A 15,007-nucleotide genomic window follows, 5' to 3' on the forward strand; every position below is an offset into this window, starting at 1 on the left:
TCGATAGATACTTGGGCTGTTTCCAGTTTGGGGCTATTATGTATAAAGCTGTTTTGGATACTGTTACCTACGCATATATAAATGAGTGGACCTAAACACTCATTTCTGTTGGATTTATGCCCAGAAGTGGAATGGTTGGATCCCAGCGTAAGCATATGCTTTTAGCTTTCATGGGTACTGCCAAAGAGTTTTCCAAAGCGCTTGTACCATTGTGCACTCCCACCAGCAGTGTATGAGAGTTCCAGTGGCTCCACATCCTCACCAACACTTGGTACTATCAGTCTGGCAGACATGGACTAGTATTTCATCATGGTGCTCATATGTGTTTTCCTGATGACTCATGATGGGTCAGCACCTTTACATGGGTTTATTGGCCATTTTGTGAAGGAAACGCTAAGGAGGAGATCAGAAAATATCACCTCGCCCACTTCTCTCAGGACATGATCTACTTCTACTTAACAGAGAAGATAATTCCATGGGGCTGGAGCCCTCTCGACTGCCAGGCCGGACTTGTCACATTCTCAGGGGCCATCCTCATGTCTCTCTCCTTCTCTGCACTTTCAGAACAGATGAGCTCTTCTGTCAAAGGCTGTCCGCCATACTCCCTCTCTTTTCTGCACATCGCCTCTGCTGGTTCTTTCCCCTCTGCTTAGACACCTGCTCAAGTCCTTCCTGTCACAATAGCAACTGTCTCTTAGCAACAGCACCGTCACTACTCCACTCCCTTGACTGCAACACACACTGCCCGCCATGTCTTCTCTCCGTCCCTCCACCGCTAAGCTCGGGAAAGTGTCCTGCAGCCACTGGCTGTTCCTTCCCTCTTGTGAGCTGCTCCCCTGCTGCCGTTTCATGGACACAGCCCTGACACAGGCTGAAAGACGTCCTGGTTGTTGAAGGGACCAGAGGCATGTGAGGCCGCATCACGCGTGGGCTCTCATGCTGCTGACAGCTTCCTTCTTGGTATCGTCTCTTCCTTGACTCCCGTGATCCACGGATTTCTTTCAGGAGTTCCTTCTTGAACTTCTCTATGGCCTCCTGTATTTCCTTATGGGCAGTGTTTCACCCTCTCTATTCTAATTCTACACATTTTCCTTCTGCAAATTCCACTCCTGTGTCCTCAACTACCATGCACAAACCGATGCAACCCACATCTTCTTCTTCAGCCCTCAACCATGCACAGGACATCATGTAGATATACCATGGCCATCTCACACTCAGCAACTTCAACTCTGAATTCACAACCTTCCCTACAGATCTGATTCTTTTCTATTTCCAGGTTTCACAAATGGTACCACCCCTTGTCTGAGTCAGAAACCTGGAAGTCATTCTTGACCCTTCATTCTCCTTCCTCTGCCATGAGACCACTTTCCCTACTGCGTATAAGGAATGCTCCTTCTCATGAGGGCAAACTGGTTTTCTTTAGCATGTCAGCTCCAAAGGACTGGAAACAGATTCCTGTAGTCTACTGCTGAGAAGACTGGTAAGATCACGCTCGAGCTTGGGGAGAAGGAGTGTCATGACCCATTAATTACGTCTGCCATGGGCACAGGGATAGAGGGAAGCATATGGCTTCCAACCTCTATATTTGCTGACCGTGGGTTTTATGCTGCCAAGAATATTCTTGCTTTTTTATGTGCTTGACCAAAGCCTACTAAACTTTCAAGATCCATCTTGATTCCCCGCTTCCTTCCTCACATCTTCCCCCCAATTCTCCAGTTCACACCGATGTATAGACTTCCTGGCCTGTCACAATGCTTCCTACGCACACTTTATATTTTAGCTCTTTATTATCACGTACTTTTAGCAATTGTCTCAGGCAAGTAAATCTTACTCCAAGAAAATACTTTGAAATTCTTCTGCACACTGACCACATGTATATGCTTCTGCAGGGCCAGCACAGTCTGGGCTGTTTGGGGGGTCTCGGTCAATTCTTATAGGATTACAAGCAGTGACAGCCTCTCTCCACCCTCCTGGGAGGCTGAGAAACAGACTCACCGAGCAGCTGGTTGGCAGAAGAGGTGGTGAGGTTAAACTGCTGCTCCAGATACTTCCCCAAGAAGGCAGCGAAGCCAGCCACCACTGCAATCTCCATGCAGGCGGCCAGGATGATGCAGGTAAACACAGGGTTTGAGAGCAGGTGCTTTGTGACCTTCGGGATCACTGCAGGGAGAGAAGCAGAGGACCAAGGTCACACACTGCACTCCCAGGCCTTCTGCCCCCAAGGCCCCAATATGACCCATCTCAGTAAACAGCATCAGGAGTCACCTGGTTGCTCAGGTCAAAGTCTATAACCTGTTGAGTCAGCCATAATTGTGAAAACTCTGGCTTCAAAAGATATGCTGATATTTTGTCAACTAAACTGACAACTGCTAAAGCAGGAGAAACTACACCATGCCTTTTTTTTTTTTTTACAGCACACTGGAAACACTATTCTATAAGCCATCACAAGTTATTTCCATCCAAAAAAAAAGACAGAGGAGTTTGGGGTTTGTTTCTCAAAAGGGAAATTATAACTTAATCATATTATAAATTATAAATGTATTAATTATGTTATATTAATACATCTAAGTATATATTATCAATATACCTGTGATGAATATTTATAATGGTATGTATTAAGAAAATATATTTAATCTTTTTTTTCAGCAACTTGTTTTTTTTTAAATTTTTTATTTTATATTGGGATATAGTTGATCAACAATGTTGTATTAGTTTCAGGTGTACAGCAAAGTGATTCAGGTATACATATACATGTATCTATTCTTTTAAGAAAATATATTTCATCTTAACAGTTTCAAGAAAGAAATGAAATTATAGTGTATGTACATGCATACACACATACACACGCACACACAATACATATATAATCCAACCTCCACCCACCCACCACCCCCCTTCCTCCTCACAACCACATTCGCCTGGCCAAGCTTCCATGAGCTTTCACTTGGGGAAGACTAGGGTCTTGGTTTTCACTCTTGATCCAATATAATCCTTCCCTATGCAGTAGTCAATGGGATCAGCTCAAATCAGTTTCCTACTCAAAACTCCACAATGGCCAAAGTCCACACTTGGTCCGATGGCCCACAGTCTGCCCCTTGGCTATCTGACCACGCTCCATTCTCCCTCTGCTTCAGCCCCACCTGCACCTGGTCCTCCCCACCCAGCTCTCTGCACCAGGGCTCTTCCCTCCATTAAATGCTCTGAACCCAGATCTTTGCTCCATCTCTTCCTTACTCCTCAGGTGGTCTTTCCTCAACACCCAAGGCAACCTAGAATCTGCTGCCCACCCAGCCCTGATGCTCAGGGCTCAGATGAGAGTTGATGGTGGGCAAATGTGCTTTGTGGCTTGTGGACCGCTTTAATTACCAATGGAGCTAAAGCAGGTTTTGTTGAGGTGATGCATTTCAATCTTATTTTATTATACTCTATTTTTCCTAAAGTATGTGGTTTCATAAACCACTCAGATTTCCTTTTAATTTGGTGCTTTTACAAATGAGAGATTTGGGTTTCTTACAATCCTTTGAATGTAATCACATTATTTGGCTCTTTCCAGCCATTAGAATTCTTTGTACATGGTCTTTGACCAGATCTCCTCAGCTATGCAGTGATGACATATCTTGGCAGTATGCAAGGAGTGTGGGGGTATCAGGACAACCCCATCATTTCAATACTTATGCCATTATTTTGATGTGCACTTAGTAAAAAAAAAAAAAAAAAAGTTAACTGAAATAAAACTGATACATCAAATGCATGGTTTCATGGCTACCATAGCTCAAGATGATGCTAGGTTAAAACAAGTAGATTTAAAGTTATTTAAGATTTAAAGTTTTAAGATTTAAAGTTATTTAAAGAGAAAGTTATGTAAATAATGGTACCGGTGGTAAGGAAATAGGCAAAAATGTGTAAAAGTGGTGTACCAGTGACAAGTTAGGGGACCTCTGTTCTGCTGTACTCATAATAATGAGGAACATTTGGCATGTGGTGTACTTGTTTCCACCTGTGTAAATAGAAAAAGATAAAACAGAGTCCCAGATGAAGCAAGTACTATTCCAAGTCTAGGAAAAACCAATCAGTGCCCATGGTCATACAAAATAAACAGGTGAGCAAGGTCTAACACTGCATTCCAAGGTGATGAATAAGCCAGCTGTCCTAAAGAAGAGAGCTAATTACACAGGCTCAATCTCATTTCCTAGGAGATGAAACCTCTAAATGGCCCAACTAATTAGAATAAAATAATAATACGAGATACATAAGCTTTTAATAATGTTAACAGACAAGCTCAATAAATCAAAATGACAGAACAATGGGTCAGGAACTGGCAGATACACACAACATAAAATTGATCATTTCTGGGAAAGATACCAAGTTTCAAAAATGAAAATCTCTATATAAGATAGGGACTTAAGGATCCTTTGACATACTAAAAGGAACTTAGTTATGGGAATGGACTGAGCCAGATGATTGGAGGCTCAGAATCACTGTGGGCTGAGCAATCTGATTCTGTATCCCAACTGAGAAACAACCAGACAACAACCAGAGCTGGTGGCCTCAGCTGTTCCACGGTGGTTTCTCGTTAAACTACTAAACTCTTAGGAAGGTAACTCTTGGATTAAACAAATGCATGTGCACACATGCACAAAATAAGACAAAAACTTTAAAAATGGTATGAATAAAAATAAAGACGGTGAGAAAACAACTTTAAATCCATGGTATTTATATATTTATACCTGCTTTATTGCAAGGGACTGGCCTTTATGCGTGTGTTCTGTTCATTTTTTACAGGGTTTCGAGCATTTACAATAATCTGACTTTTTTAGAAATGTCATCTCAAATATTTGTCTAGAAGATGTTACACTTAAAATCTATGTTTAGGGGCCTCCCTGGTGGCACAGGGGTTAAGAATCTGCCTGCCAATGCAGGGGACATGGGTTCAAGCCCTGGTCCGGGAAGATCCCACATGCTGCAGAGCAACTAAGCCCGTGCGCCACAACTACTGAGCCTGCGCGCCTAGAGCCCGTGCTCTGCAACAAGAGAAGCCACCATGATGAGAAGCCTGCACACCGCAACAAGGAGTAGCCCCCGCTTGCCACAGCTAGAGAAAGCCCGCGCACAGGAACAAAGACCCAATGCAGCCAAAAATAAAATAAATAAAATAAGTAATAAATTTAAAAATAAATAAATAAATAAAATCTATGTTTAAATGTTGGAAAATTTTCCTTTGTTAAATTCACATTATTAAGTATTGTAAAAATATTTAGAGGAATGTTGATTGCGTAATGTTCAAAAATGTGTACTGTTTGACAAATATAGAAGATGAATACATTGGGCATAAACAGAAGGTAATGAAGTAAGTATTTGTCTTCATAAACAAAAACCCCTTGGATGTTAAGACTCCATCGTCATAAATCACTGCTAATGAGTGAAGGCTGATTTGCTATAGTGTTTGGCACATTGTGATGGTGTAATGTACCTGTGACAAGGGACTGGTTGATTATGTCACACAACACCAAGCTTCACAGAGAATGGTATGGATTACATGGGCGACCACAGCACTTCCTTGTAATAAATGATTTTGAAAGCCCACAGCTATTCATGTTTTGGCAGGTAATAAAACTGTTGCTCCATCATTGTAGTCTTTTGGCATTAAGATATCTAAACTTCGGAAACACTGTTGACAAACACTCAGTATGTTGGGGACATTCTAGGAAAACCATCCTGTACCATACTTTTATTGTAGGCTTCATTTTCTTTGTTACGGTGCAGACTCTTTAGATCTGGGGACTTCAGTAGGAGAAAGCACCACAGCCACACTTGCTTGCAAATAAAACTGCTGCTGAGCTGACACCACCAGCATCTTCCAATTAGGAACTATGTTCTCTGGCTCAGAAATGATGCCAATGAGGAGTCGAGTTTGATCACATTAACTATTTGGGTCTCGGTACCTCCTTGTCCTTGATCATGGCCATCGTGGTTTATTTGGGGATGAGGAGGGCACTTCTCAACAAAGGCAACTCCAGCTAATGGAACATTTTCATACTTCAGCAAGCATTTTAATTATTCCAGAGATAATTCCATTTCAGTTGGAAGGATTCCTTGTCAAGATAGGAGCCTGCCTGCTTTTGTTTCAATATCTAATGACTAATTTTGCCTTGGATTAGATGTGAAAATCATTAAGTTTGAGAATTATCTGACTGAAGGCCCAGGGAAGACTCAGTGGGCCTCATCTGCATGAAGAGCATTCTTTTTTCTGCCTATACCCAGCCGATTCGCCTCCAGAAATGACAGCTTCCTCTTGTGTTCATCTATTTTCCTCCCAGTTTCTTCCTCCCATCCTGGGTTTTATTGCAATGACTTGTAGTACTGTCAAAGAAGATTCCTTTTCAAAGGTTCAATCTACCCTCCAAAGCCCCAATTTGAAAAGGGGTATTAATTAGCTTGATCCTAGGGCTATCCCAGTGTTCCAAGCTTTTTCATGCAAATGGATTGTTAAGCCCATAAAATGCTAACTTTCCAAGGTGGCAGTAGCTAATGAGGTGGCCCAGACAAATAGAAATTGGTGAACCAAGGCCACACCAGGCTACCAAACACCTACAGTCTCCCAGAGCTATCTGCCTCTCACCTTCTGATTTAGCCTCAGAAGTTGGGAGCTGGGTTAGGAGGCAGGCGGGCTTGTATCATGCAGCCTCACAGCTAGGGAAACCTTTTCACCTCTCATCAGGAGCACGGTGCTGCTACTAGCGGAATGGTACAAAGTTGGGAAGAGTGGCAGGGGAGTGATCTCCAGGGAAAACAAATTTGCTACTGCTAGTCTTTGGAAGGCAGTCCTGTAGGATGGAGCTTCTTGGAAAATTGTGGGTTCTCCAAGAGGGAGAAAGGCAGGTTTAGAGAAGTCATGAGGATTAACCCTGACAGAGCATTTCCTGTGTGCCAAGTGCCATTCTAACTGCTTACACATCCACTCGTATGATCCTCACAACAAACTGTGTTCCTGGGATGATTAAAATCCTCCATTTACAGATGAGAAGACTGAGGCAGACAGTGGTCCCATGGTTAAGGAAGCAAAGCAGAAACTCACGCCCTGGCACCTGCTGCCACACAGTGTGCTTATAACCATTGTGCTGTCCTGGTCTGGGTTCCGAGGGGTGCTGATGTTGGCTTGAGGACTAAGCATGCAGGCTGCCCCTGGTAATAAAGCTGCGGCTTAATTCTTAGAATGAAGAATAATAAAACATTCCCACTGGGGTTAGGGAAAATGAACAGATCTGACATGACTAAGGGCTTAGTCCATGTCGTTTGAAGGCAGAGAAGTAGGAAAGGAAGGGAGGGGGACAGAGGAATGAAAGAAAGGATTGGAGAGCCTACAGAAGAGTCCTGTACCATAGAAAAGGTTTCACTGAATAAGGTTGTATAAAATAATGGCTAAGAACCTGGTCTAAGGAGCCAGGTCATTGGGATTTGAATTCTGGCTTCAAGACTGACCAGAGCACATGGCTCTATCCCATGGATTGCCATAAACATGAAATGAGACTCACTGCATGTAAAGCATGTGGCCCAGGGCTTCTAGTCTAGAATACAGGTAAGAGTCTGATGGGATTAATGGCAAAGATTTACTGTATGGCAAGGGGAACTGTATTTGATATCCTGTAATAAACTATAATGGAAAAGAATAGAAAAAAGAATATAGATATATACATATATATATATATGCATAACAATCACTTTTCCGTACATCTGAAACTAACACAATATTGTAAGTCAACTATACTTCAGTAAAAAAGAGTCCGATAGGATTAATAGTAATCAATATAATAGAAGTAATCCTTGGCTATGTTAGGGAGAGAGCCCTTGGGCTGGGAGGAGGACAACAGGCTTCCTACAGGAATACCTATGTGATCAGATGTGATGAGTAGAGTGGGGAAGAGAATGGAGCAGGTGAACTGAGCTCCTGGGAGCCAAGGGCTTTCCAAGAAGATCCCCCTTCTGCAGGGGGCTGTTCAGCAGGTCAGGGGGTCAGGAGGCACAAGTCCTTGTCCACTGCCCTTCCTGGGAATTGGAGGTACTCTGGGAAGTGCTCACTGTGGGGCTCAGTTATACTCCCCTCGACCCTCAGACCTCTCTGCCGTCAATCTCTCTACTGAAGTTGGCCTTGACTTTCTTTCTCTTTAATAACACTGCTGTCAATACAGCATGGTTAACACCTCCCAAGATGGGAGATGGAGCCAGTCTATGCAACTGCTCAGGAATCATGACAATGACCGCCAAAGCCTGCCTCGCAACCAGTGTTGGATGGGCACCGTGGCAAAGTTTCTCATTTTTAACTCTCACAACTATTACAATAGGGGGCGGTCCTACCATCCTCATTTTAGACCCAAGGAAACCAAGGCTCCCTTGAGAGGCTGAAACCCAACAGTCCGCATCCCAGAATGCAAAACCGAGAAGTGAAGGAGGGTGGATTTGAACTCAGTTCTGCCTGTACTCCGGGACTCATCTCTAAATCTTCAGGTTTCTGGGTGGGGCCTCGAATCAACAGAAAAGTACTTTCCTGAAAGGTGAGCCACCATGAAGTGCTTCCCAACATAGGAGACCCATGACCAGAAGAGAAGAGAGGTGGGGGGATCTGGGTGAGATAAATAACAGTATTCAAGTCATGACCAAAAAAAAAAAAAAACCATGAAAGAGGAAGGAAGAAATAATGGAGTGGAAAAACACACCATCATGGAGGCACAAGAGTGAAGCCAAGGTAGAGCGAATCCTGGGAAAAACGAAGTTTCATGGGGTAGCGTGAATGTTCACCAGCCGCCAAGTTGGTTCCCACATGCCCAGGGCAGGCTGTCATCCCCGCACCACCGACCCCACTGGACTCCCTTGTCTGGGTCCTCCCGTCTGTCTCATAGGAGGAGCCAGGTGCTCTCAGGTAGAGCAGAGATGGAGCAGCTCCATCTCCAGACGTGGGCATCGTGCCTGGTAAGAGCAGATGCTTAATACATGCAAGGTAGATTAAAGAATCCAATAAAGAAACAAATGAATTGCATAGCCTTGAAAGGTAACTGTCATAGTCTCTTAAGGAACATTAGCTGTAGAAACAGAGACCAATTTATGATCACACCATTCGTGATGTTCCACAGGTTCATGGGCTGCAAGGAGAGTGGGAATAATTAGCTAATATGGTCATTTCCATCACTGATTCTGGAGGTGCCCAAACCATTCCTTGAGTAGGTAGGGGTGGGGGAAATCCCAGTGGGAGGGGAGGCCCGTGGTGCCTCCCGGAAGCGAGCGCCTACCATGAACTTGGCCCCAGACCAGCAGCCTTGGGCCCCCTGTGGCCTCATCACTACAGAGGAGCCCATCCCCCAATCTCTGCCCTGGGCATCCAGGGGAGCTTCTAGCACCCTCTCACGGCTAACTTTGAAAGCAGTAACTACCAGGCTTCTGTCTGCCCATCTTCAGTAAGGTAATAGGCAGACAGTAACACGTGTCTCCCTTGTATGGAGAAGGTCGTGGTTTGAAAGAACAAACAAGAAGCCATCAGCACAGGAAATGAGCATCTATAGTGAAACCCAAGTGTCAGATGGGTGTGGATCGGTTAGGACAACCCAGAGCCCATCAATTCCACCGATTCTTTAAAAGTCACCAGCTCCTTATAGCCACACTGAGGAGGAGCAGTGTGGTTGCCCACTAGCCAGTTTAAAGCAAGAACTAAGTGTCCACAGAGGCGTGCCTAGCATCTGCAAGCTGCTGCTCTAAACTGGGGTCACCCCAGTCATTTCCTGGCATCAGCAGTGTGAAGTCAGAAACATGATCACCACATGATTTCAGAGGTGGAGAAAGGAGCTTGGGAAGCAGCAGGCTCTTATTCAGACCCCAATATTGCATCTTTCCATGTTGGCCGCAGACAGAAAATGACTAAGGAAATCAAGAGTCTTTTGTAAGCAAACAGCCACTTTTATAACTTCACGCCAGCCCCTAGAACCTTCTCTGGGAGCAGGGCGCCCCACCTCAGTGGTGGCCGGGCTCACTGCGTTTGACATTCACAAAAATGCTAATGATGGGAGAATTCATTCCTGGAAAGTCTGGAAAGAGAAACAGCGGTGTCCAGAAAAGAAACGGTGAAGCCAAGCACCCAAGCTGACGTACGTGCCCATCTCTAAACCTAGGCTTCCTAATGCTACTTCCGGAAGTGCTGGGTTTACAGCAGGTCTTCTCAGAGCCTTCAATATGCTAATGTCAACCTCCAAGAGTCATGTCACAGACTGTCCCAAGTTTATTTCATCAGTGGGCCACTTCCCCCATTTTATCTTATATGCAACTGTCAGAGAAATTAACCCCAGGTGGAGACCCCTCAAGGGACCCCCACCAGCTCTGACATTTGTTTTCTACCGGGAGCTCACTTAGAATCTTCTGGGGAGCTTTAAAGACATCCAGATGCCTGGATCACCTCTCCCCCCATCCCCCTTCCCCACCATAGACTCAGAGAATCATAATTTGTAGGGATGCGGCCCCTGAATATGTGTGTTTCAAGAAAGCTCACATGATATGCTGACTCAAATCCCTAGTTGGGAAACAATGGCTCATAAAATAAAGTCCAGTCTCATTAGAAGGGCAATGAGAAGGTCCTCAATAATTCATTCATAATTTTACCAAAGACTTATTGGGCAGCTTTGGATACCAGGAACTCTGCTGGATGTGGAAGCTGAGACCAGCCTGCCTTCTATCATGACCTTCCCTAAATCCTATTCCCAAAACCAGATGTCTCTCTCCCATGCACATCTCAGGCATCCCAGTCTGGAAGCCTTTACCCTCCTCTCCATCCATGGGGATCCTGCTCATCCTTCAAGATCAGGCTGAAATGCTGCATCCTTCACACACCTGTCTTCAAATCCTCCCTCTGTGGTCCTCACTATATCCCTTTGAACCTCCCATAATCCTCGCTACCTTCTATCCTGTATCATAGCAACACTTCATAAGTGCCAGAAGAGTTAGCACGAATAAAAGAGTCCTGGGATCCCATAAGTCTGAGAAATACAGACTAAAGCAAAGTCAGCCAGCTTTCCTTAGAGCTGGCCTTCTCAGAGCCTTTAACACAAACATATTCTATGACTCTCCAAGAGCATCATAGTATACATATGGTTTCCCAACTTATTTGGCCATGTAACCACTGCTCCTTGGTATGGTCGTTGATTTGTTTTTCTCTGAGCATCTCAGAGGACTCACGTTCCAAGGAACTCCCATTGGGAAATGCTGCCTTCTAGTTATTTCCCTCCTTCCTTCCTTCCTCCCTTCCTTCCTTCCTTTTTCCCTCCCTCCCTCCCTCCCTTCCTTCTTTCCTTCCTTCCTCCCTCCCTCCCTCCCTTCCTTCCAGAACCACGAGGAGCATCCACAGTGGGCCAGGCATCGTGCTAGGTGCCCTCACCTATGTTCACCTCAGGCGCTTTGCTGAAATAACTTGAGATGGGGAGTCGTGACTGATTCACAGATATAACCCCCAGCGCATCCTCCATCAACACTGATACGAACACGATGAAACCACTGACCAGTCTGGACCCTGGGGACCTGTAAAAATGACACCTGTGACACGGCAGCCTCTGAACCACAGCTTGGCACAGAATTCCAAGTGGTTGGGAAGGCAGATGGTTTCCTTGGCCACGGAATCAAGAAAGAAGACTTTAACAGGAAACCCACACGAGGGGAAAGCACAGTTCTGAAGATGAATCGCACGATAAAAAACACTCAGCCATTTTAGCCTGCAGAACAAGGACTCTCAGATCACCAGGCTCCTCACAATAACACTATGCTGAAAGGCAACAGGCCCTTAATTAAGAAAGATGTAGCAGAAACCGACTGCTGGCTGGCAGATGATGGAGGTAGCCTGGCAGAGATGCGGAAGCCGGAGGCATGAGCTGGGTCCCACGGACAGGCCAACGCACGTGGGGCCCCCGTGGGAACAGTGGGTGGCACAGAGGTGGGGGGGCGAGTATGCACCCTGCCCAAGCAGCAAGACACGCGCTAGGAAGATGGGCAAGTAAAGACACACACCCAAAGGCACAGTGCAGGTCAGCCTGAGCCACGGGGCTGGCAGACCCTCTGATTTGGTGGCTGGAGCACCAGGAGAAGATCCTCCTCCCCACACAGGTAAGTCACCTGGGAGCCAGCCGTGACACTCGGCACAGGTGAAGCTCCTGCTAAGCCAGTGTCTGCGGGTGGGTCAAACACAGGCCACAACTCTGGGAGGGGCTGTGTGTGAGGACGGCTTTAGGGAAAGCAGCAAACCGTGCTGGGCTGGGCAGCACCTGTGTGCAACGATCCATGCATCCCCCCATTTATCAGATGTGTACTGAGCGTCGGCCATGTACAAGGGCATGGGCAAAGACGGATGTGGTCCCTGCCCTCATGGAGCTTATGGAGGAAGTGATCACTCCTACAAAGGTCACATTCTGACCATGACACAGAGAGCAACATGCCGTGGAGGGGGTGCCATCAGGAGGTCAGGAAAATGTCCTTGGGGAAATGATGTGTGAGCTGATGTCTGAAGATGGGATCAGAATTCCAGGGGTGGGAGCAGCAAATGCAAAGTCCATTGAGCCTGGGGAATACGGAGGACTAAAAAGAGGCCAGCAAGGTGAGACTGGTATGGTGGGAACAGGGCGGCAGGTGTGAGAAGAGACTGGAGGGGCAGAATCTCACTGGGCTGGTGGCCACGTTGAAGGGCTCGACCTCTATCTATCAGGATCAGACGCATTCTGAACACATCCTAGTGTGATGACAGCCTGGAGGGGTAAGGCAGACTGGAGTACAGGACAGACCATGAGTGGGAGGGAGAGATATTTAGGTGCTAAAGTCAGCAGAACCCGGTGATGGATGGTATTAGGGGTGTAGGTGGGGAGAGGAGTGGGGAAGATACCAACCCAGGCAGATTTCATCTCCCCTAGAAATGAAGGTCCTCTAGAGTCGGGCTCTGCATTTCCGCTTTTGAAGAGGGAGAAAGTGGACATTAAGAGTGGAAGTTTCTCCAACACAGTAAAGGCTTTTGTTCCATCCACCCCAGACCGATCCCTTTTTCCTTCTCGGTTGGTTCATTAATAGTTGAGTGGATCTTTGTGGGAAATAGAGGAACAGAGGAAAGAGTTCGGGTTTGGGAGTCTAAGACCCAAGTCTGGTCCCAGCTGCATCCTTCACAGCTGCGGGAACCTGGGTGCAAGGTTTAACCCCCCAGAGCTCCGTGTCCCCATGGGTGGCATGGAGATTGGTAACGACACGCACGTTATCAGCCGTACTATGGGGGCCAAGTGGGAGGTCTGTGCAAGTGCTTTGGAAGTCATCAGCTGTACTCCATATTTTGGGCACGGTTTTTAAGATTCTGAGCCTGAAGGCCCACCCCCACCTTGCCAGCTCAGCCATCACCGGCTGCCACCTGGTGCAACTATCTTTTCTGGGACAGGAAGAAGCCACTTGGCAGTCAACATGAAGGGCGCAGAGACAAGAGCGCTCAGCTTTTGACTGCTCTGCTCACTCAGTGATCAAAGGTGGGCTCTCCCTTCAAATTTTAAGCTGCTGGTACAGTGACACTCATCCCCGCTGGGAAGTCCATCAGAGGGTCAGGACACGCCAATGCTTGCAGGAAGTTGTCCTTCCCTCCCATTTTAGCTGGACCCTTGTCTAGAAGACGCATTGTTTTAGGACACGTCTGTAGCCACAGTCACAGTTTTAGTACACGCTGTTGAAACGTCACTTAGCACCTGCTGATGCCACTTTTTCTTTAAGAGAGTTTGTTTATTGCCTGAAGATGCAGCACAATGTCATGGTTAAGAAGACAGACACTGAGGCTCTCCCACGGTTCAAATGCCTTTCCTTTCCATCTGTAAGCCTCAATTTCCTGGTCTGTAAAATGGTACCAATGTCTCATGGGCTTGGGGGGGATTAAATATGTTGGTGTAGGAAAAACAACCGTTAGCTGCTATTATGTGTGTATGTGTGTGTGTGTGTGTGTGTGCGCGCGCACTGGCAAGAAAGTGTTCATTTGTTTACTCATTCATTCATTCAATCCGTATCACCTATGTGCCAGGCACTAAGCTAGGCAGTGGGAACAAAAAAGATGAATGAGAGCTTCGTGTCCTTGGAGAAGCCACAAGCTTTGGGAAGATGCAGGCAAACAGATGGGCCACTGTGTAGTGGGGTTACCCCAAGTGCTTTGCGGGGGCTTTGAGGGCAACAGAGGAATGCAGCTAATCTAGTACTGAGCAGACAGGGGCATGAGCGCAGAGGGGCTATAGGGAGGGCTTCTTGGGAAGGTAGGGACCCAGTCCAGCCCAGAAGTGGATCAAAGGAGGTAGAGCGTTCCAGGCAGAAACAGCAGCAAAGAGAAGAGTGCACGAGGTGTTCTGAAAACTGTACAGAACGTGATGGGGAAGCTGGACACACCCGTGGCTGCAGAAAGGGCCCGGGTCCTAACCATCAAGGCCCCTCCAGGGCAAGTGACGCTGGAGTCAATTTCCAAATGCAACACACAACTGTGGATGTGAGAATAAACACACTAGCTAATGATAATACTGCCCATTTGTCTGTAACAGTCCCCTGAATTCTTTCCTCCCACCAGATCTAGACTTTTATAAACCATTCTGCAAACTCTGAGCATCCAGATTCAACGAGACCACGCTACGTGCAGTCCCGGCCCCCAGGGGCTCACGGTGCAGGAAAGGGGAGGAGTGGACACAGCACTAAACACAAGAGGAGGGAGGTGGTGGTGGTGGGGTGGTCTTGAAAGGTGAGTCAGCAAAATGCTCTGAAGAACAAGAATAGGGAGGAGGGGCTTTAGAGCAGGGAGGAAAGGAAAAGTTCTTTGGTGGCACAGCTGAGATGCAAAAATGTGTCTTGGATTTGCAGGCTCCCACCTGGGGGAGATGCTGGAGTTTCACAAGCCCAAGCATTTGTTCGCCTGCTGCCTGCTTTGTGAAATGGGTATGTGACAGTCACCACAAGACGGGGACGTCTGGGCTGTGCAACAAGTAACAGC

General features: G+C 46.4%; 1 protein-coding gene across 2 annotated transcripts in view; it reads right to left on the reverse strand.

Moving 5' to 3' along the window:
- The window catches only part of SLCO3A1 (solute carrier organic anion transporter family member 3A1), a 322,429-nt gene that overhangs the window by 44,976 nt on the left and 262,446 nt on the right, over nt 1-15,007 (reverse strand). For both annotated transcript variants that reach the window (XM_082388919.1, XM_082388918.1), the window contains exon 5: nt 1,996-2,160. In XM_082388919.1, the coding sequence (XP_082245045.1) occupies nt 1,996-2,160 (165 nt within the window). The remainder of the gene's footprint in view (nt 1-1,995; nt 2,161-15,007) is intronic.

This window comes from Balaenoptera borealis, assembly GCF_965194805.1.
Source record: "Balaenoptera borealis genome assembly, chromosome: 3".
Taxonomy (NCBI): Eukaryota; Metazoa; Chordata; class Mammalia; order Artiodactyla; family Balaenopteridae; genus Balaenoptera; species Balaenoptera borealis.